Source organism: Pongo abelii, chromosome 9 (genome assembly GCF_028885655.2).
Source record: "Pongo abelii isolate AG06213 chromosome 9, NHGRI_mPonAbe1-v2.0_pri, whole genome shotgun sequence".
NCBI classification, from domain to species: domain Eukaryota; kingdom Metazoa; phylum Chordata; class Mammalia; order Primates; family Hominidae; genus Pongo; species Pongo abelii.
Genome location: NC_071994.2, coordinates 75839064 through 75863579, shown reverse-complemented (window position 1 = coordinate 75863579; position 24516 = coordinate 75839064). Strand labels below are relative to the sequence as shown.

General features: G+C 43.9%; 1 protein-coding gene across 1 annotated transcript in view; it reads right to left on the bottom strand.

Moving 5' to 3' along the window:
• Positions 1 to 24516, bottom strand: part of MRPL48 (mitochondrial ribosomal protein L48) — a 76681-nt gene that overhangs the window by 48462 nt on the left and 3703 nt on the right. The window contains exons 2-3 of the mRNA XM_002822222.5: positions 11182 to 11234; positions 7864 to 7901 (exon numbers count right to left, since the gene is read on the bottom strand). Coding sequence (XP_002822268.3) covers positions 7864 to 7901; positions 11182 to 11234 — 91 coding nt within the window. The remainder of the gene's footprint in view (positions 1 to 7863; positions 7902 to 11181; positions 11235 to 24516) is intronic.

Genomic DNA, 24516 nt, shown 5'->3' with positions numbered 1-24516 from the left:
CCCACATATCTTTTCAAAATGATTCCTATTGGATCTTTTCCAATAGCAATTTAACATGCCCTATTTGATGCCAACTTCAAAAACAAAATAAACAGGCTGGGCATGGTGGCTCATGCCTGTAAACCCAGCACTTTGGGAGGCCCAAGAGGGTGAACCACCTGAGATCAAGAGTTAGAGACCAGCCTGGCCAACATGGTGAAACCCTGTCTCTGTTAAAAAAAATACAAAAACAATTAGCCAGGCATGGTAGTGCACACCTGTAATCCCAGCTGCTTGGGAGGCTGAGGTAGGAGAATCACTTGAACCTGGGAGCCAGAGGTTGTGGTGAGCCGAGATGGCACCACTGCACTCCAGTGTGGGCAACAGAGTGAGACTCCGTCTCAAAAAAAATAAATAAACAAAATGAACAAAAAATGACCTCCAAATTAGGTAGCTACCAGATACTAAAATATACCACCAGCTGGGCACGGTGGCTCATGCCTGTAATCCCAACAATTTAGGAGGCCAAGGCGGGTGGATCACCTAAGGTCGGGAGTTCGAGACTAGCTTGGCCAACATGGAGAAACCCCATCTCTACTAAAAATACAAAATTAACTGGGCATGGTGGCGCATGCCTGTAATCCCAGCTACTCAGGAGGCTGAGGCAGGAGAATCGCTTGAACCAGGAGGTGGAGGTTGCAGTGGGCCAAGATTATGCCATTGCACTCTAGCCTGGGCAACAAGAGCAAAACTCCATCTCAAAAATAAAAAACTAAAATATACTAAAAAACTATAGTAACCAAAAAGCTTTAAAACAGTTTCATACTGGCATCAAATACATATACAGATCAATGAAACAAGATGAAGTTTAAAAAGTAGTTCCAAGCCAGGCCCAGTGGCTCATGCCTGTGAAGCCAGAACTTTGAGAGGCCAAGGCAGGAGGATTGCCTAAGCTCAGGACTTCAAGACCAGCCTGGGCAACGTAGGGAGACCCTGTCTCTATAAAAAAAAATAAAAATAAAAGTCAGGCATGGTGGCACAGGCCTGTAGTCCCAGCTACTGAGAAGTCTGAGGTGGGAGGATGGCTTGAGCTTGGGAGGTTGAGGCTGCAGTAAGCTGTGATGGTGCCACTACACTCCAGTCTGGGTGACAGAGTGAGTGGTCCCAGCACTTTGGGAGGCCGAGGCAGGAGGCCTAGTCTCTATTTTTAAAAATTTTTAAGTAAAAAAAACAAAACAAAAAATAGTCCTAGACTTGGGCTGGGTATTGTGGCTCACACATGTAATCTCAGCACTTTGGGAGGCCAAGGTGGAAGGATCCCTTGAACCTAGGAGCTCAAGACTGTGGTGAGCTGTGATGGCATCAAAGTCTGGGCAGCAAAGAGAGATCCTGACTCTAAATAAAAAATTTAAAAATCCCAGATCTACACAGGAACTTAGAATATGATAAAGGTTACATTCTCAAACCTCCAGGAAAAACACGGATTTTTTTTTTTTGAGATGGAGTTTCACTCTTGTTGCCCAGGCTGGAGTGTGATGGCGCGGTCTCGGCTCACTGCAACCTCCGCCTCCCAGGTTCAAGCGATTCTCCTGCCTCAGCCTCCTGAGTAGCTGGGATTACAGGCATGCATCACCATGCCTGGCTAATTTTTGTATTTTTAGTAGAGACGGGGTTTCACCATATTGGCCAGGCTGGTCTCGAACTTCTGACCTCAGGTGATCCACTGGCCTCAGCCTCCCAGAGTGCTGGGATTACACACGTGAGCCACCGCGCCCGGCCTCACTCTTTTTTTTTCTTTTTGAGACATGATCTCGTGCTGTCTTCCAGGCTAGAGCACAGTGGCACAATCATAACTCACTGCAACTTCAATCTGACTCATGCAATCCTCCCACCTCAGTCTTCGTCTTCTGAGTAGCTGGGACCACAGGCACTCGCTATCCCACCAGGCTAATTATTTTTTATTTTTGTAGAGATGGAGTCTCCCTATGTTGTCCAGGCTGGTCTTGAACTCCTGGGCTCAGGTGATCTTCCCCTCAACCTCCCAAAGTGCTGAGGTTATAGGCGTGAGCCACTACACCTGGTCTGGACCACATATTGAAAAGAAAAAATATTTATCAGAAGGTAACATGAAGGATTTTTTTTTTTTTTTTTTGAGACAGAGTCTCACTCTGTCACCCAGGCTGGAGTGCAGTGGCGAGATCTCGGCTCACTGCAAGCTCCGCCTCCCGGGTTCACGCCGTTCTCCTGCCTCAGCCTCCAGAGTAGCTGGGACTACAGGCACCCGCCACCACGCCCAGCTGATTTTTTGTATTTTTAGTAGAGACGGGGTTTCACCGTGTTAGCCAGGATGGTCTCGATCTCCTGACCTTGTGATCTGCCCGCCTCGGCCTCCCAAAGTGCTGGGATTACAGGCGTGAGCCACCGTGCCCGGCCATGGATTTTTAAAAATAATCTTAGGGTAGAAAAGATCTTTTTAAGCATGAAACAAAATCTAGAAATCAAAGATTAATAAACATAACTATATAAAAATCTAAAGCTTCTGTTTAATGGAAAAAACACAAACATAAAGTCAAGGGATAAATGACTAGAAAAAGTACAAGCATATGTAACAGAGAAATGCTAATTTCCTTAATATATAAGAACTATATTAAAAGTTCTTACAAATCAAAAATGAAAAAGTAAACAATCCAATAGAAAAACTGACAAAAAAAAAACATAAATGGGCCAGGCACAGTGGCTCACGCCTGTAATCCCAGCACTTTGGGAGGCCGAGGTGGGTGAATCACCTGAGGTCAGGAGTTAGAGACCAGCCTGGCCAACATGGCGAAACCCTGTCTCTACTAAAAATACAAAAAAATTAGCCAGGCATGGTGGCACATTGCTGTAGTCCCAACTACTCAGGAGGCCGAGGCAGGAGAACCACTTGAACCTAGGAGGCAGAGGTTGCAGTGAGCCAAGATCATGCCACTGCACTCTAGCCTGGGTGACAGAGTGAGACTCTGTCTCAAAAATAAATAAATAAATAGGCATAAAAATGGCAAACAACCATATGAAAAGATGACAAATTCAAGACACACAAATTAAAATGAGACATAATTTTCACTAACAAAAAAAAATTATTTTTTTAGGCCAAGTGCAGTGGCTCACACCTGTAATCTTAGCACTATGGGAGACCGAGGTGGGTGGATCACCTGAGGTCAGGAATTAGAGATCAGCCTGGCCAACATGGTGAAACCCTGTCTCTACTAATAAATGCAAAAATTAGTCAGGCATGGTGGTGCACGCCTGTAGTCCCGTCTACTTGGGAGGCTGAGGCAGGGGAATCTCTTGAACCCAGGAAGTGGAGGTTGCAGTGAGCCAAGATCGTGCCACTGTACTCCAGCCTGGATGACAGAACGTGACTCAGCCTCAAAAAAAATAAAAAATAAATAAATATTATATATATATTTAGACACGGGATCCTGCTCTGTCGCCCAGGCTAGAGTATGGCATCTATTCACAGGCAAAATCAAAGTGCAGTACAGCCTCAAACTCCTGGGCTCAAAGGACCGTTCTGGGACTTCAGCTTTCCATGTAGCTGGGACTACAAGTCCATGCCAGTGCTTCCAGCTAACAATAAATGTTTTATAAAACCCAGTTTGGGCCACAAAATAGAAATGTACATTAATACAACTTCTCTGGTGGATAGTCTGGCAATACTTATCAAAATCTCCAATTCATAATGCATTGACTCAGCGATTTCAATTCCAGGAATTTATCTTACAAATATACAGGAACAAGTTTACAAAGACATACGAAAATGGCTGGTGTACCATTTTTTGAAACAGCAAAAAACTAAAAACAACCTAAATGTCCAGCATTAAGATACAGTCATACACACACATAATATAAATCTTCATATATACATAAAATCTTCCTGAAAGATACACAAGAAATTGCTATCAGTGGATATTATGAGGGAGTTAAGATTGGGAAAGAGGGCCGGGCGCAGTGGCTCCCACCTGTAATCCCAGCACTTTGGGAGGCCGAGGCGGTTGGATCACGAGGTCAGGAGATCTAGACCATCCTGGCTAACACGGTGAATCCCATCTCTACTAAAAAATACAAAAAATGAGTGGGGCGTGGTGGCGGGTGCCTGTAGTCCCAGCTACTTGGGAGGCTGAGGCAGGAGAATGGCGTGAACCCGGGTGGCGGAGCTTGCAGTGAGCCAAGATCTCGCCATTGCACTCGTCTAGGCAACAGAGTGAGACTCCGTCTCAAAAAAAAAGACTGGGAATAAAATTTCACTTTTCATCATATACCCTTTTGTACAGTTTAAGTTTATTCTTCCCATATGCATCCATTTCAATTTTTTAACAGGTAATAATTTTAATAGTATTAGGTTGATGCAAAAGTAAGTGCAGTTTTTGCCATTATTTTTACTTTTGCACCAACCTAATACTATTAAAATTATCACCTGTTAAAAACAGTGCAGTTTTTGCCATTATTTTTACTTTTGCACCAACCTAATAATTTTTTTAAAAGACTTTCCTCAGAATATATACCAATTCAAAATAAACTTTGCCTATGGTTGAGAAGGGTAAGGGATAAGACCAAGGCTAGAGAATAATGACGACTTGAACATAGATCTTTTTGTTTTAATACAAAAAAGACAATGAAAGTCTGACAAAATGTTAATAGTTGCCAATTCTGGGTTTATTTGACATATTACTCTTTTACTCTTCTATATTTTTTGTATCTCTCAAAATAAAAAGTATAATTAAGAGATAAACAATTTTTTAAAAAACCTTTCCTTCACCCTACATCTCTCTTCAGTTCCTGCCAATATTTTATTGACCCATTCAGTCTCAAACTTTTTTAAAGCATTGTCTACAGTCGTTTTTTTTCTAACTCTTGGACTTTCATTCACTTGTCATCTCATGGTTAATTTCCACAACCCATCCACCCCACCTACCTAGACTACCCTCTCTAAGGTCACCAATGACCCCTAGATTGCTAAAATCCAAGGATACTATCATGTTCATGTTTTTCCTGATCTCTCAGTAGCACAGTTGAAACTGTAACACGGTTGGCCACTCTTTCCTTCTTGAAACGCTCTCCTCTTGCCTGCCATGATACTATACTATCCAGGTTTTCTCCACTTTGGTCTCTCTTTCTCAGTTTCATTAGCCTTTCTCCCTCTACCCAGATTTTTAAGGTTGAAATTCCTCAGGGTATGATCCCTGGGTGTCTTCTCCACCTTTTCTCCTTAAGTGATCACATTCATTCCCATGGCTTCAATTAAAATTGACAAAATAATGACTTTCATATTTATAGTTTCAACTCAGACCTAAATTTTTAGCTCAAGATCAATGTATCCAATGGGCTGCTTAATATATCCTTTGCAGGCACTCCACACTATTACAAAAACCACAGAAAAACAAACACTGCATGTTCTCACTCATAAGTAGGAGTTGAACAACGAGAACACATGGACACAGGGAGGGGAACATCACATACCAGGGCCTGTCAGTGGGTGGGGGGCTAGTGGAGGGATAACATTAGGAGAAATACCTAATGTAGGTGATGGGTTGATGGGTGCGGTAAACCACCAGGGCACGTGTATACCTATGTAACAAAACTGCACGTTCTGCACATGTAACCCAGAACTTAAATTATAATTTTAAAAAAAAAGGAAGAAAATATCCTTATTTCTTTTTTCTTTTTTGAGTCAGAGTTTCGCTCTTGTTGCCCAGGCTGGAGTGCAATGGCGCAATCTCGGCTCACTGCAACCTCTGCCTCCCGAGTTTAAGCGATTCGCCTGCCTCAGCCTCCTGAGTAGCTGGGATTACAGGCATGCTCCACCACACCCAGCTAATTTTGTATTTTTAGTAGAGACGGGGTTTCTCCATGTTGGTCAGGCTGGCTTGAACTCCTGACCTAAGGTGATCAGCCCGCCTCGGCCTCCCAAAGTTCTGGGATTACAGGCATGAGCCACCGCGCCTGCCTGAAAATATCCTTATTTCTAAAAACCCAAGCTAAAGTATTCAAGGGTAAAGTATCATGATGTCTGATTTTTAAAAAGCTAACATGACAAAATGTTAACAAAAGTTGAATCTAAATGGTGGGTAAAGTAATGTTCATTGTGTTATTCCTGGGGAAAAAATAAGCTTCTAAAACTACTAAATAGCAAGGACTATATCCTCTTAATTTTGTATCGCCAGCATCTAACACACAGTCTAGTAAGATACATGTTTGTCAAGAGAATGTATAAATAAAAAGAAACCCATTATTTTGAGGTGTTAGGCTTTGGGCCCAGTAGAAATGGTGATTCCCTACACATTGCCACCATCTTCTAAAATAATTAACATATGTAAAGCCTCTTCCACACTTCCTTGCACACAGTAGGCATTGAGTAAAAAATGTTAGTTCCCTTCCTTACTTCCATTCCTTTATCTCTGATACTTGTTAGACACATGACAAACGTCATTAAAATCCAACAACTCCATTGAAATTTCTCACATAATAGACAAAGCAAAAATGGCAAGTAATTGGGTTGAAACAGAGATGGAACTCCATTGAGTTAATCAGACTGAATTAATTCACTTTGGATTAAACAGTGTGAGAAAAGCCCTAGCCTGATGATGGACATACAAGGCAGTTCTGGAATAGTAGCAGTATTAATAATAATAATAATTACAGCTGCTACTTTTTGAGCATTTTATCTTTTTTTTTTTTTTTTTTGAGAGGGAGTCTCGCTCTGTCGCCCAGGCTGGAGTGCAGTGGTGCAATCTCGGCTCACTGCAACCTCTGTCTCTGGGGTTCAAACAATTCTCCTGCCTCAGCCTCCCGAGTAGCTGGGACTACAGGTGCGTGCCACCACACCCAGCTAATTTTTTGTATTTTTAGTAGAGATGGGGTTTCACTGTGTTAGCCAGGATGGTCTTGATCTGACCTCATGATCCGCCCTCCTCAGCCTCCCAAAGTGCTGGGATTACAGGTGTGAGCCACCACACCTGGCCAAGCACTTTATATCTTTTGTCTCACTGAATCTTCAAATGGTACACTACAGTTTGTATTATAATTATCCTCTTTTTTTTTTTAATGTTTTTAATTTAAGAGACAGGATCTTGCTCTGTCACCCAGGCTGCAGTGCAGTGGCACGTTCATAGCTCACTGTAACCTGGGTTCAAGCGATCCTCCTGCCTTAGCCTCTGGAGTAGGTAGGATCACAAGCCTGTGCCACCACGCCCAGTTAATTTTTAAAAAAATTTTTGTAGAAACAGGGTCTCACCATGCTGCACAGTCTCCTCATTTTTTTTTTTTTTTTTTGAGATGAAGTCTCACTCTTGTCCCCCAGGCTGGAGTGCAATGGCGTAATCTCGGCTCACTGCAACCTCTGCCTCCCGAGTTCAAGTGATTCTCCTGCTTCAGCCTCCCGAGTAGCTGGGATTACAGGCGCCTGCCACCACGCCCAGCTAATTTTTTGTATTTTTAGTAGAGACAGGGTTTCACCATGTTGGCCAGGCTGGTCTCGAACTCCTGACCTCAGGTGATCCGCCCGCCTCGGCCTCCCAAAGTGCTGGGATTATAGGCGTGAGCCACCATACCCACCCTCACAGCCTGCTCATTTTTTAAGGTAAGGAAACCAAGCTACAGAGAAGTAGCCAAAGATCAAATAAATATGTAGTACAGTTGGAATCCAAACTTACTGTAGAGCTCTTGCTCTTAACCACTACTTTATGTTCTCACCCATGGTTCTATTCCATGCTCACATGGAGGGGTGGGGTTTGGTTCAGGCCACTGTTCTGAAAGATATGGTAGGCTTCCTTCTAGGCAAAATTATTATAGAGTGCTAAAGGGTCACTTAAAGCAGGCCAACTACATCAGGTAAAAACTGCTTACCTACAGAACAGAGGGATTTCTCTCCTGAAGTTCTAAACCTAAAAGAAGGGAGAAAGTATGTTCAATACAATTAGAAACCCATATTTTATTTGCATAGTTTGCAAAATTTATATTCTATCACTAAAGATGCATCAATGCTGTTTCCTTACTCCTTCTTTCCTTTCTTCCCTCCACAAACTTTAATAAGCACCTGATGTGTGCCAAAGTGCCACATCCTGAGAATGCAAATATAAGTAAGATGTCTCTATCCATGGTCTAGTTGGGAAAGGTGCTGGTAAATGAATGTGAGCCACAATATAGTATTGATCCGGAACAGAAATGTACAAAATTAAATAGGACACAAAGGAAAATATGGTCACTTCTACTAGGGAGGTGAAACTATTTTGAGGTGAGTTTTAAAAAACGAAGAAGTGGCCGGGCACAGCGGCTCATGCCTGTAATCCCAGCACTTTGGGAGGCCGAGGCGGCCAGATGACCTGAGGTCAAGAGTTCAAGACTAGCCTGCCCAATATGGCGAAACCCCGTCTCTACCAAAAATACAAAAAATTACCTGGGTTTGGTGGTGGGCACCTGTAATCCCAGCTAATTGGGAGGCTGAGGCAGGAGAATCACCTGAGCTCGGGAGGCGGAGGTTGCAGTAAGCCAAGATCATGCCACTGCACTCCAGCCTGGGCGACAAGAGCGAAACTCCATCTCAAAAAAAAAAAAAAAAAAGAATAGATAATAATACTACAATCTCATGGGACTGAAAATGTATCTTAAACTCTGAGGCAGTTTCCTCTTTTGTAAAATGATATTTATATTTGTCTTGTAGTGTTTTTTGTGAAGATGAGAGAAAATGAAAAATAGCTAGTATGGTGCCATAGGAGGTGCTTATCAAATAGTAGTTGACTGATTAAGATGGGATAATAGATTAAGATGGAAGGGGATACTATCACATTTGGGATTAAGAAAAAAAAATAAGAAGATGGAAGGGGATACTATCACATTTGGGATTAAGAAAAAAAAATAAGAAGATGGAAGGGAAATAAAGGGAGAAAGCCCTGAATAAATGTTAAGGACTCAAGAAATCATCCAGGATCATGAGTGCCGAGTAGTTCAGGAAGATATACGATACATTATTTTATATCCTGTGGCTGTCACACAAAAGACACTTGGTGCATATTTGCTGCTGAACAGAGAAATAAACCACCAAATATATTTCATCAGACTTAGAGAAAAACAATGGGGAGCCTGGGCACGGTGGCTCATGCCTGTAATACCAGCACTTGAGGTCAGGAGTTCGAAACTAGCCAGGTCAACGTAGTGAAACCCCATCTCTACTAAAAAGAAAAATTAGCCAGACATGGTGGTGGGCGCCTGTAACCCCAGCTACTCAGGAGGCTGAGGCAGGAGGATTGCTTGAACCTGGGGGGTAGAGGTTGCAGTGAACTGAGATAGTGCCACTGCACTCCAGCCTGGGCGAAAGAGATTCTGTCTCAAAAAAATAAAGAAAAAAGAAAAACAATGGCGAGGTTGCATTCTATACGCAGAAAAGTTTAAAAAAAAAGACAACTTGGATTTGAATTCTAATTTCAACCCAAATTAGCTCCATCATATTAAAACAACAGATTAAACTCTCTGGACCCGTTATTTACATAAAATTGAGATAATATCATCTGTTTTACCAGGTCACTATGAAGGTCAATTCATTCATTTAACAAATATTTATTAAATGCCTACTATGTGTCAGATACCATTCTAGGCCTAGGAATAGGGCAGTAAACAAAACTAAAAGTCCATATCCCCATGATGCTTATTTTTAAGGGACAAGGAAAGACAGTTAAACATTTTTATATATACAAAATGAGTCAGATGGTGACATCTGCTATAAAGAAAAATTAAGCAAAGTATAAGGGAACAGAGATTGATGGAGGGGTGTATATTTTACATAGAGTAGTCAGGGAAGGCCTCTTGGATGGGATGACATTTGGACAGAAACCTGAAAAAAGTACAGGACAAGCCATATGGATATCTGAGGAAAGAATATGCACAGATCCTGGGGTGGGAAGGTGCTGAGATTATCAAGGAATAGGAAACCACAGCGCAGCTAACGCTGAGTAAGTAGTATAAAATGAGGATACAGATTATGGAAGGTCCTATAGGCCATGGTAAAGACTGCAGGTTTTATTTTGAGTAAGATGGGATACCACTGGAGAATTTGGAGCAAAGCAGTGATGTGAGCTAACTTGGCTTTAAAAGAATCATTCTTATGTTCATAATGTTAGGTCTCTTAAAAAAAAAAAATCACTCTGCTTTACTGTGAAGAATAGAAGACAAAGGTAAACTAGGGAGACCACTTGGGAGGCAAAGTGATGGTAGTAAAGGCAATGAGAAAATAAGGAGCTGGCTCCTAGTGGTTTAGCAAAACAGAAAGCATGAGGCAAAAACTGGAGAAAGAAATTGTTCTAGGTCTGGCACAGTGGCTCATGCCTGTAATCCCCGCACTTTGGGCAGATCACTTGAGCCCAGGAGTTCAAGACCAGCCTGGGCAACATGGCAAAACCCTGTCTCTACAAAAAATACAAAAACTAATGGGGCATGCTAGTACATGCCTGTAGTCCCAGCTACTTGGGAGGCTGAGGTAGAAGAATCACTTGAGCCTGGGAGGTCAAGGCTACAGTGAGCTGTGATCATGCCACTGCACTCCAGCCTGGGCAACAGAGGTAGACTCTGTCTCAATTAAAAAAAAAATGGTTCTGTTTATATTTCAAAAGTAAAGCCAACAAGTGTTGCTGAAGAATTAACAGCATCTGGCCGGACGCGGGGGCCCACACCTGTAATCCCAGCAATTTGGGAGGCCGAGGCAGGCAGATCACCTGAGATCTGGAGTTCAAGACCACTCTGGCCAACGTGGTGAAACCCCATCTCTACAAAAATACAAAAATTAGCTGGGCACGACGGCAGGTACATGTAACCCCAGCTACTCGGGAGGCTGAGGCGGGAGAATCATTTGAACCTGGGAGGTAGAGGTTGCAGTTAGCCAAGATCACGCCACTGCACTCCAGCCTGGGTGACAGAGTGAAACTCCATCGCAAAAAGAAAAAAAAAAACAAAAAACGAATTAACAGCATCAAAGATTAACTGCAAGTATTTTGGCCTCAGCAACTAGATGAATGGAGATGCTATTAACTGAGAATGGGGAAGGAGCAAGGTGGCAGGGGAGATGCATGATGTGCTTATAGACATGCAAGTAAATATGATGAAAAAATGCTGTGTGAACTATGAAGCCAAAGGCAAATGTTACCTGTATTTAATTATTGTTGTTAATATCCTTACCTTAAGAGAGAAAAGGCTTGCTTAAAAATGGTATTGTTCCTCAGGCACAGCACCTACAGCAAAACAGCCATGTTAGGACAATCTTAAGCATTTATAGACCTCCAAGTATGTCTTCTCAGAGAGGCAAGAAACCCACAGTACACAAACCAAAAAAGGACAAAAAGGCTCTTATCTAGCAAAGAAGCTACCGTACAATTAACACCAAGCATGCAAACAAACCAAGGTCATCATTCTCATTCCACCCACTACAGTAAATGCTCAAAAAACAGAAGTGCCCCCCCAACACTGCTTTTTCACTGTTTACCATTTCCAACTTAATCTATTTTTTTCTAATATCAATCAATAATTACTATGCATCTGCCATGCACAGCATCATGAGAGGGGCTTTATTAAATCTTCTTTAATTCTGAAAACACTACAAGACAATTTCACAAGTAAAGCAACTGAGACTCAGAGAGGTTATATTCCAAAAAATTATACCTAATAAGCTGCTAAGAGGACTGACTTAATGGCCAGGTGCGGTGGCTCATGCCTGTAATCCCAGCACTTTGGGAGGCTGAGGTGGGCGGATCATGAGGTCAGGAGTTCAAGACCAGCCTGACCAACATGGTATTGTCTCTACTAAAATTACAAAAATTAGCCGGGCATGGTGGCGCATGCCTGTAATCCCAGCTACTCAGGAGTCTGAGGCAGAAGAATCACTTGAACCCAGGAGGCGGAGGTTGCAGTGAGCAGAGATTGCGCCACTGCACTCCAGCCTGGGCCATAGAATGAGATTCTGTCTCAAAAAAGAAAAGAGGACTGACTTACTACAAAAGCTATGCCTCTATTACAGTACACTGTCTCTCTCAATAACAGTGATAGGCTGGGCGCGGTAGCTCACGCCTATAATCCCAGCACTTTGGGAGGCCAAGGTGGGTGGATCACGAGGTGAGGAGTTCGAGACCAGCCTGGCCAAGATTGTGAAACCACGTCTCTACTAAAAATACAATAATTAACCAGGCATGGTGGTGGGCATCTGTAATCCCAGCTACTCAGGAGGCTGAGGCAGGAGAATCCCTTGAACCCAGGAGGCGGAGGTTGCAGCGAGCCGAGATCTCGCCACTGCACTCTAGCCTGGGCAACAGAGCAAGACTCTGTCTCAAAAAAAAATTTTAAAATAAAAATAAAATTAAAAAATGACAGTGATAATGATACTTCACAATGGAGGTAAGAACAAAAAAAAACAGATATAATGATAGCAACTGCAGCCTCGATCTCCTGGACTCAAGCAATTCCCTTGCCTCAGTCTTCCAAACAAACGTCTGTTCTTTTGTTTGTTTGTTTGTTTTACAGAAAAGAAACAAAAAAAGTCTGTTCTTAAGGTCCCATAACATAAAGAGAAAATCCTGCCCACTATCGATAACAATTTTAATTCTTTCAACATGGATGTATGAAAAGTCTAGTATGCAAAAACAAGGAAAATCTGAGCAACTATCAGTCAAGAGGAGCCTACGGAAAAGACGACAACTAAATAAAATATAATATCCTGAATGGGATCTGCAACAGAAAAAGGACACTAGAGAAAAAGTAAGGAAATCTGAATAAAGTATGGACATTAGCTAATATAATATACCAATATTGGCTCATTAATTATAAAAAAAAAAAAAATTCACACTAGGCCGGGTGTGGGGGCTCATGCCTGTAATCCCAATACTTCAGGAGGCTGAGGCAGGCAGATCACTTGAGGCCAGGAGTTCAAGACCAGCCTGGCCAACATGGTGAAACCCTGTCTCTCCTAAAAATACAAAAATTAGCCAGGGGTGGTGGTGCGTGCCTGTAATCCCAGCTACTTGGGAGGAGGCTGAGGCAGGAATCGCTTGAATCCAGGAGGCAGAGGTTGCAGTGAGCAGAGATCATACCACTGCATTCCAGTCTGGGCAACAGAGCAAGACTTTGTCTCAAAAAATAAATAAATAAATCACACTAATGTAAAAATAATAGTAATAGGGGAACTTGGGATATACAGGAACTCTGTGTACTGTCTTTGCAAGTTTTCTGTAAATCTAAAACTATTCTAAAATAAAGCTTATTTTTAAAAAATCTATTATAAGCCAGGTGTAGTGGCTAACGCCTACAATCCAAGCATTTTGGGAGGCCAAAGTAGGAAGATCACTTGAGCCTAGGATTTTGAGACCAGCCTGGCCAACATAGGAAAACCCTTTCTCTACAAAACAAAAAATTAGCCAGGCGTGCACACCTGTGATCCCAGCTACTCAGGAGGCTGAGGTAGGAGGATCACTTGGACCCAGAGGGCTGAGGCTGCAACGAGCCGTGACTGTGCCATTGCACTCCGGCCTGGGGTGACAGAATGAGACCCTGTCTCTAGTTAAAAAAAAAAAAGAAAAAAAAAGCTTATATGCCAACTGCTATGCTGCCAACTGCTATGCTGAATGTTAAAGAGAATATAAAAACAAAATGTAACTACAGGGATGAATCTTGAAAACATTATACTAAATAAAAGAAACCAGTCACAAAGGACCAAATATTACATGATTCTATTTCTGTGAAATATCCAGAATAGCCAAATCTATGGAGAAAGGAAGTCAATTAGTGGCTGCCTGGGGCTGGAAGGGCTGGGGAGCCGTGGATGACTGCTAAGGGGTATGGAGTTTTTTTGGGGGATGATGTTCTCAAACTGATTGTAGTAATGGTTGTACAATTCTATGAATATAATAAAAGCTACTGAATTCCACACTTTAAATAGGTGAATTGTAGGTTATGTGAACTATATTTCAATAAAGCTATCAAAAAATGTATGCACAATCTCTGTCCTTCAGGCATTTGGATGGCTGGAGACACAGACATACATTTGTATTAAACAGCTAAGCAATATTGCAGGCATTGTATGAAGTCAAAATAGGTGGTGTGAACAACAAGCACACCTGGCAGGAAATCCAGGGGGAGATGGCTAAGAGAAATCCTTAGCTTTTGCAGAGTTATAGACGTTGCTGAGGATCTGCTCAGTCATGAACCCTCTTCCTAGACAAATGCATATAAGCATGGATATACAAAGAGTTTGCCTACTACTTCAGGAGATTCACCAAAACTCTTATCATCACCCAAGAACCCCTATGCTAAACCAAGAGATCCTCAGAGCAAGGGTCATGTCACGTTCCTCTCAGGCACATTGTAGACAATCAAGGTTTATTCTGATGAATAAATGATTAGAAAGAAGTGAGTAAATGATAATCATTGCTACCATATATTAAGCACTTTGTTGAGCACCTACCATGTGTCTAAATCATAATACCTTTACAAGATAAGCATTATTATCCCCACTTTACAGTTGAGGAAACAGATTAAGTAACCTACCCAAAGTCACACAACTACTATCGAAGCTAGCATAGGGTCTTGGGTTTCTCTGACACCAAAATCCATAATTTCCCCACTATTCTACACCTTTTCTCACATAAAAGAAGATGTTAGTGCTTAGGAAATTAGGAGGGGGAAAGATTAAACTTAGGAAAAGTCTCCCAGAGGATGTAAGACCATGAAGATTGGGAAGGATGTGAATAGACAGAAGGACAAAATGTGCAGATGATCCCAGAAGCACAATTGAATCAGGTACTAAAAGACTTTGTAAAGTATGTGTGCAATACACTTAACCTAATATTGGTCAGCATAAAAGACAGAGTAGGCAAATGGGGTCCCAGGAGAGGTCAGGCCAGCTCCCCCAACCACTAGCCATGTACATGTACCTTGAAGTTAGATCAGATGACTCTAAAGTCCCTCCAGGGCTGGGATCTATTAACCATGACAAACAGAATAGAAATGAGAGTGAACAGAATATATTTTTAAATGGGTCACTTCATACAGAAGAGGGACTGGATGGGAAAAAAAAGATAAAAATGAGACTGCTTTCTCATTTTAATTGTTCAGATTTCTGAGTCTCTACAATAACCAAGGTTTTAATTATCTAAAAGCCAGGCTTAAGAGTTGACAACTTTCGGCCGGGTGCGGTGGCTCACGCCTGTAATCCCAGCACTTTGGGAGGCCGAGGTGGGCGGATCACCTGAGGTCCAGAGTTCGAGACCAGCCTGACCAACATGGAGAAACCCCGTCTCTACTAAAAACACAAAATTAGCCAGGCATGGTGGCGCATGCCTGTAATCCCAGCTACTCCGGAGGCTGAGGCAGGAGAATGGCTTGAACCCAGGAGGCAGAGGTTGCTGTGAGCCGAGATCATGCCATTGCACTCCAGCCTGGGTAACAAGAGTGAAACTCCATCTCAAAAAAAAAAAAGAAAGAAAGAAAAAAGAGTTGACAACTTTCTGGAAGACATTCAAATTGTGGTATGAACTCTCCCTGCCAGCTCTGGGAAATGTGCTTCCTCTCCCCTGCAATACTTGGCATTATTCATCTGGACAAAAGTAATCTATTTTGGGACTGTATCTACAATTACCCTCTCCTCCCCATCAGCAAATGAAGAGCAGCTCTGGCCCTGCAAGTGGAAGAGGAGGATGGTGACGCCAGCGAATGAATGAATGAGGACACAGATGCTGCAGTGGGTAACAAAAATACTCCCATGAGCCAGGAACCAAGCAAGGACTGCACAACTACCAAAAAACTGAAGTCACAGGGCAAAATCTACAGCATGTGAGTAGCTTAAGACATCAGAGTCTGGGGTGGGTGGTGAGAGCAGTGGGTCAGGGGTCTTTGATGCAAGCAACTGAGAGCTGTTTCATGAAAGTAACAGAATATATTTGTGTATTAATAAATATTATTTAAAATAGCATTGTTACTACCATTTATTGAGTACATCCTATTTGCTAGGCAATTTACGCATACTATTGGTTTTTTTAATTTTTTTTTTAAGAGACCGGATCTTACTATATTGCCCATGCTGTCTCGAACTCCTGGCCTCAAGCAATCTTCCTGCCTTGGCCTCCCAAAGTGCTGGGATTACAGGAGTGAGCCACCAGGCCTGGCCCATATTATTTCAATTAATCGTTACAGCAACCCTCTCTGATGGGGCATTATTGAGATAACTGGCTCTATTTTACACAGGAAAAAAAAGTTTATGTAAATTGCCCAAAGTTATAGGTTTGGTAAGAGAAATTCAAACCCAGGTCTGCCTGAATCCAAAGTCCATCCCTTCTATCCTTCCACGCTACCTCTCAAAAAACTGATACCAACTTATACTAATGAAGTTCATAACTAATGATAATAGCCATGAAGTTCATAGCTAATGATAATAGCCATTCAATAATCCTACCATTTACTGAGCACCTGCTATATGCCAAACACCATCTCCTTTAATCCTCACAACCATTCTGTGAGGCGCAGTTCTTCGTATTTTCTTTTATATAGATTTAGGGAGTACAGGTGCCATTTTGTTAAATGGATACATTGCTTATTGGTGAAATCTGGATTTTTAGTGTAACTATTACTCAAATGATGAACACTGTACCCATTAAGTAATTTCTCATCTCTCATCCCCCTCCTACCTTCCCACCCTTCCAAGTCTCCAGTGTCTATGATTCCACTCCTGTGAAGTAGATATTTCTACCGCATTTTATAGAGAGGAAATCAAAGCTCAGAAAAGCGAATTAACATGCCTAATGCACACAACAAATAAGTCATGTTCTAGCTGACCCCACAATCAGAGCTCTCTCTACTACTATATACTATATCCTATACTCCTGTTGCAAAGCAAGTCGGCTATTACATGACAGCTCTTATGTTCTTCCCTGAGATGAACAACACCTTGATCTATATTCCAGTTCTTTTGTTTTTGAGACAAGGTCTTGCTCTGTCACCCAGGCTGGGGCGAAGTGGCATCATTATGGCTCACTGCAACCTCGACCTCCTAGACTTAAGCCATCCTCCTGCCTCACCCTCCCAAGTAGCTGGGACTACAGATGTGCGCCACTACACTCGGCTAATTTTTTCTTTGTAGAGATGGGGTTTTGCCATGTTGCCCAGGCTCTACATTCCAAAGCTTGCAAGGAGTTTACTCTCATCTTAGGCATCCTGGAAAAGCCTAGTCCCTGCCTAAGTTCATTTATCAGAAGCTTCAAATTCTCCTCACTGGCTTTCCACTCTCAGTGCCCACCACTACCTTCCTTTCTTTTTTTTTTTTTTTTTTTCTTGAGACGGAGTCTTGCACTGTTGCCAGGGCTGGAGTGCAATGGCGCGATCTCAGCTCACTACAACCTCCGCCTCTCAGGTTCAAGCGATTCTCCTGCCTCAGCTTCCTGAGTAGCTGGGATTACAGGTGCCCGTCACCAAGCCCGGATAATTTTTTGTATTTTTAGTAGAGATGTGATTTCACTATGTTGGCCAGGCTTGTCTCAAACTCCTGACCTCATGATCCGCCCACCTCGGCCTCCCAAAGTGCTGGGATTACAGGTGTGAGCCACCGCATCCAGCCTCACCATTACCTTTCCCACGTACACAACCAATACTAGCCTCTCTGTCTATAATGATCCATCTGCTACTTAAATACCTCCCTGGTCAAAACTGAAACATTTTCAGACACTGCTAACTATCTGAATGTTCTCCCACATAGAAAGCCCAAACCCATCTCCCTGTAACTTCTATGGTTTGTGCCTAGTTCCCCACTCTGACATCATAAAAACTAAGTTCAGTTCTTGTTTTTCATACAAGTCAAACCCTTCAAGTATCTGAAGGCAATAATCACTGCCTCCAGGTTTTCTCAAGTTCTTTTAAAAGTTGTTTTTGTTGGCCGGGCGAGGTGGCTCACGCGTGTAATCCCAGCACTTTGGGAGGCTAAGGCGAGCAGATCACCTGAGGTCAGGAGTTCGAAACCAGCCTGGCCAACAGGCTGTATTTTGTATTTTGTAAAAATACAAAAATTAGCAAGGCACAGTGGTGGGCGCCTGTAATCCCAGGTACTCAGGAGACTGAGGCAGGAGAATCACTTGAACCCAGGAGGTGGAGGTTGCAGTGAGCCGAGATTGTGCCACTGCACTCCAGGGCGACAGAGCGAGACTCTGTCTCAAAAAAAAAAAAAAAAATTGTTTTTGTTTCCAGTCTTTCCTTTAGCCATAACCTTCTAAACATATTTATGTTGACTATCAAAGTCTGCCTTTGGATTGGGTCCTTATGGCTGTTAGGAGCACAAGTTTTATATCCAAACCCAAACACGAATTTGTGTTTGAATATCAGCACTTCCATTTTACTAGCTGTACAATCCTTGGAAAGTCAGCTGGCCTCACATATTGTTACGGGATTTTTGGAGTGTCATTTTTCTGGCCGGAAAAATCTGTGGCTGGTAGCATCTTTGCCCGAGTTTTGCTCTGGTCCACTGGGCTTGTTTCACCCACTTGTCTTGGCAGGCTGTCCTCCGCTCACGCTACCAGCCTGGGTCCCACGCCTGCCAAGGGCAAGTCAGGCATGGGCCGGTGAGGCGTATGTGAGTGAGCATGGGGTCTGGCCAACGTGCACAGTCAGACATGCTGGCTGCTGCAGCAGGGCAGGCAGCTCCAGGTGCTGGCACAGGCACTGGCTCTCTACAAGGCCGAACCAGGTGCACCGCAAGCAGCTTTCACAGCTGGCACTGGGGAACATGTGGCACTCAGAAGCTTGGAGATGCCAGCAACCACAGGGCTCCAAGGAGGGAGTCACAGCCCTGGCTCAGGGAGCTCCCAGGTCTGGGCTCCCTGAAGGGCTGCAGCCCTTCTTTCCTTCTCTTCACCCACAACCTGGTGAAAAAGGGGCACATCTCAGCCCTGTTTCTGTTGCAGCTCTTTTAGCCCTGCCATTAAACGGGTCCCAAGTTCTTGTCCTGCAACCAGAACAAATGGGGTATGCATACAAGCGGAGGGTGAGCAAGACAAAGAAGAGCTTTATTGAATGGCAGAATAGCTCAGAGGAGGCCCTTGGAGTGGGCAGCTCCTCTCTGCAGGCAGGTCGTCTGAATGTCTTCCCAGCTCTCAGCAGAGAAGGCTCTAGAGTGGATAGCTCCTCTCTGCAGCCGGTTGTCCCGATGTCTGCTCAGCTCTGGCTGAGCCCAAGGTTGGTTTGTTTGCTTTTTTTTGAGACAGTCTCACTCTTTTCACCCAGGCTGAAGTGCAATGGCGTGATCTCACTGCAACCTCTGTCTCCTGGGTTCAAGGGATTCTCCTGCCTCGACCTCCTAAGTAGCTGGCATTATAGGCACCTACCACCGAGCGTGCTCGGCTAATTTTTTTGTATTTTTAGTAGAGATGGGGTCTCACCATGTTGGCCAGGTTGGTCTCAAACTCCTGACCTCAGGTGATCTGCCTGCCTTAGCCTCCCAAAGTGCTGGGATTACAGGCATGAGCCACTACACCCAGACCCAAAGTTTTTATGAGCCTCAGAGGGAAGGAAGTACATGTTGATTTGTCCATGGGTGGCCATGGGCAGGCCTGGAAAAGGTACTGTTAAGTTCCCACTCCTGTCCACGGGACTGGCAGCCCAGCCCCAGACTTCAGGCACTCCCTGGCCTGAAGGTGGGGCCTCACTGGGAACCTGCCCCCTTCTGCCCAGGAAGCTGTCTGCCTCCCACTGCCATTCATAGTGCCCTGTAGGTGCCAAGGGGCATGGGCAGGCCACTGCTGAGCTGCCTTCAGCCCCGCTTTGGCTTCCCTCCTAGGCTTGTTGGTGCCCAAAGTCCAGAGGGGGTCAAGGAGGCAAGAGGCTGGCGTGTCAGCACTGCCCCGAATGTGTGTACACCTGGCCAGGCTGCGACAGTATCTGGGCTTGGCCCCAGCTTTGCTCCAAGATCAGAGCTGGTGCCGACAGCAGGGAGAAGCCAGGCAGCGGGAGCAGACACCTCTGAGCCTGCGAGGACTGGGGCAGCCTTCCTGGGCCCCACAAGAGTGCACAGATGTCTGGGTCCGCAGTCACAGTTTGGGCGGCTGTAACTGCATTCAGAAGAGCGGGGCTCCTGCTTGCTCCGTGGAGCAGGAGGCCTAGATCCACAGCCATGACTTGGGCACCGCCCCAACTCGGAAGTGGCAGGGCTCCCACTTGTCCCTGGCTCTGAGTGGCTCTGGCCACGCCTCCCTGCTGCAGCCAGAGTGATGGCAGTGGCCAATCCAGATGGCCCACTGCTGCCATCAATATTTCACGATTTCATTTATATGAAATGACTAGAATAGACAAATCATAGGATGGAAAGATGATTAGTGGGTGCTAAGGGCTGGGAGATGGCGGTATGTGGAGTGACTACTTATGGGTAAGGAGTTTCCTTTTGGGATGGTAAAAATGTTCAGGAATTAAATAGTGGTAACAGTTATACAACTTTGTGACTATACTAAAAACTATTAAATTATCTACTTTAAAAGTGAATAGGCCGGGTGCGGTGGCTCAAGCCTATAATCCCAGCACTTTGGGAGGCCGAGGCGGGTGGATCACGAGGTCAGGAGATTGAGACCATCCTGGCTAACACAGTGAAACCCCATCTCTACTAAAAAAAAAAAAAATTAGCTGGGCATGGTGGTGGGTGCCTGCAGTCCCAGCTACTGGGGAGGCTGAGGCAAGAGAATGGCATGAACCCGGGAGATGGGGCTTGCAGTGAGCAGAGATTGCGCCACTGTACTCCAGCCTGGGTGACAGAGACTCGGTCTCAAAAAAAAAAAAAAAAAAAAAAGGAGTGAATATTATAATAAATGAATTATATTTTTTAATTATTAAAATGAGTCACAAGAAAACTTTTATGACTGCTCAGACTTGCTTGGATCCTGCTGTTATACTTTAAAAAAAAAAATTCAGAGATGAAGTCCAGGTGCAGTGGTTCACGCCTATAATCCCAGCACTTTGGGAGGCGGAGGCAGGTGGATCACCTAAGGCCAGGTGTTCGAGACCAGCCTAGCCAACGTGGTGAAACCCTGTCTCTACTAAAAACACAAAAATTAGCCGGGCATGAGGCCAAGTGCGGTGGCTCACACCTGTAATCCTAGCACTTTGGAAGGCCGAGGCGGGCGGACTGGCTGAGCTCAGGAGTTCAAAACCAGCCTGGGCAACACGGTGAGACCCTGTCTCTGCTAAAAAAATACAAAAAAATTAGCCAGGTGTGGTGATGGGTGCCTGTAGTCCCAGCTACTCGGGAGGCTGAGGCAGGAGAATTGCTTGAACCCAGAAGGCGGAGGTTTCAGTGAGCTGAGGTCACACTATTGCACTCCAGCCTGGGCGACGGAGCGAGACTCCGTCTTAAAAAAAAAAAAAAAAAAAAAAAAAAAAATTAGCCAGGCATGGTGGTGCATGCCTGTTATCCCAGCTACTCGGGAGGTCAAGGCAGGAGAATTGCTTGAACCCGGGAGGCGGAGGTTGCGGTGAGCCGAGATCATGCCACTGCACTCCAGCCTGGGCAACAGAGCAAGACTCCATCTCAAAAAAAAAAAGAAAGAAAAGAAGTAAATACTTGCCCTCATAACACAAGTGCTGGATGATAGTTCTAAGCCAGAGCTGAGCTCCATTAAACTCAATTCCTTAACTAGATTCTCTCGAACTTAACCTGATTTTACAATCTCGTGGTCACCATCTAAAATGTTTGTTTGTTTGTCCGACCTGATTTGATTAATTTTTTTTTTTTTTCCAGAGATGGAGTTTCACTCTTGTTGCCCAGGCTGGAGTGCAATAGCACGATCTTGGCTCACCGCAACCTCCTCCTCCCGCATTCAAGTGATTCTCCTCCCTCAGCCTTACACACATGCGCCACCACGCCCAGCTGATTTTGTATTTTTAGTAGAGATGAGGTTTCTCCATGTTGGTCGGGCTGGTCTCAAATTCCCAACCTCAGGAGATCCCGCTACCTCAGCCTCCCAAAGTGCTGGGAGTACAGGCGTGAGCCACTGTGCCCGGCCTTGATTTATTTTATTTATTTATTTAGAGATAGATAGATAGATAGATAGATAGATAGATAGATAGACAGACAGATAGATAGAAAGATAGATAGATAGATACAGGGTCTCACTCTGTTACCCAGGCTGGAGTGCTGTGGGGTGACCACAGAGCTCGCTGCAGCCTTGGCCTCCCAGGCTCAACTGATCCTCCCACCTCAGCCTCCCAAGTAGCTGGGACTACAGGAGCATGCCACCACACCTGGCTAATTTTTGTATTTTTTGTCGAAACAAGGTTTCGCCATGTTGCCCAGGCTGGTCTCAAAATCCTGAGCTCAAGCAATCCACCCACTGCAGCTTTCCAAAGTGTTGGGATTATAGGCATGAGCCACCATGCCTAAATATAAATCCAATCCCTTACCTCAATTCTCACTCCCATACTACTTCTCTGCATACTCTCCCTTAATCTACACCCCAGTGCTTCTCTCCCTCCCAACTTCCTCTAGGAGTTCCTCTGGAACTCCAAGTGTGTTCTCATTTCAGGACCTTTACACATGTTCTTCTCCTTATCTGGAATATATTTTCTCTCAATCCTACCTACTCTTTAAATCTTAGTAGTCATGCAACATCCTCAAGAAAACTTTTTTGACTGCTCAGACTTGCTTGGATCCTTCTGTTACACAGTGATATAGCACCCTGAATCTTTCATTTGCAGCATTTATCATAGTCAGTTAAGTAGTTATAAGTTTAATTAGTCCATCTGTTAATAAGCACCATGGCCGGGCGCAGTGGCTCACGCCTATAATCCCAGCACTTTGGGAGGCCAAGGCGGGCAGATCACCTGAGGTCGGGAGTTCAAGACTAGCCTGACCAACATGGAGAAACCCCATCTCTACTAAAAATACAAAATTAGACGGGCGTGGTAGTGCATGCCTGTTATCCCAGCTACTCAGGAGGCTGAGGCAGGAGAATCACTTGAACCCGGGAGGCAGAGACTGCGCCATTGCACTCCAGCCTGGGCAACAAGAGCAAAACTCCATCTCAAAATAAATAAATACATAAGCACCATGAAGACCGGAACCTGCTACATCCCAGCATCTAGCATACACTCTGGCACACAGCAAGTGCCCAATAAATATCTGCTGATCAAATTAGTAAATCCCTCTAAACCTCATTTCCTTATCTCTGAAGAGTTTATAAAAATATTTACTTCATAGACTTGTTGACATGATTAAATTAGATAACACATGAAAAGGGCTAACAAGTACAAGTTGCATTATTAATGGTCAAATTGGTAACAATGATGATAACGGTGGTGGTAATTGTTTGGTTCCTCATTTGTGAAACAATATGTACCTCCGGGTGTGACAGGTGCTGAAGATAAAACCATTAACAAAATAGAAAAGCTCCTCCAGGGCCTGTGGTCTAGTGGTGACCAGGAAATAGCCAACTTCTTGATTATTCTGAGCTTTTGGACTTCCTGCCCTTCTAGGTACTCTAAAATGTGTGTACTACTAGTTTATGTCTTTTAATGTCCTCCTAATTCTTGTCTATTGAATGTATTTGGAGGACATTTTGTTCATATGAACTCTGTTCCACTTTAGCCTTCAAATGCTGAAATGTGAAAACATCTTATCTCTGAGATCAGTTCCCAAGGATGTTCCTTCTGGGCTGACATATTAGACATAACTTGGCACACCATTAGTGATCACAGAGTCTCCCCTAACCATACCCTTGTGGTTCAGGGGTAAGGTAATCTCTGAGAAAATAGAGGTGATCTCAGAGTGAGTGGCATCTAACCTGAGCATGACACTCCAGAGCCATTCATTTTCTGTGCAAAATAACTCCAGGTGATTCAATACTCATTTCCTTGGTGCATTCTAACTTCCCTAGATACCATCCTGCCATCGTGATCATCAATACACTGATCTGATAAATATCAGCATGAATGCCTTATCTGGTTCCACCCTGCTGAACTCCTTTTGTTGACCCAAAGAGGTACTGGCTCTATCCAGTTTTATTCTAGCAAAGCTGGGCTTCTCACTCATCTAAAATTTGAGATGAAGTTAGGCACAGAAGGGCATGTCTGTTATCCCAGCAACCCAGAAGGCTGAAGTGGGAGGATCACTTGAGCTCAGAAGTTAAAAACCAGCCTGGGCAACATAGTGAGACCCTGTCTCAAAAATAAAATAAAATTTGAGATTATCTGCAGCCAGAAACTTCTTAGGGCCCCAAGGAAAGAGCACTGAATTAAGAGTTAGAAGTTCTAGTCCCAGCTCTACCATGTACTTACCATGTAATACCAACATTTGTTTGTTCACTTATTCATTTGACATTTACCAGGTACTTTAGGCCAAATACACTATAGGGTGGGTGCATATAGACAAGAATACAGTTGCAACCTGGCACGGTGGCTCACGCCTGTTATCCTAGCACTTTGGGAGGCCGAGGCGGGCGGATCACTTGAGTCCAGGAGTTTAAGACCAGCTTGGGCAACATGGCAAAACCCCATCTCTACAAAAAT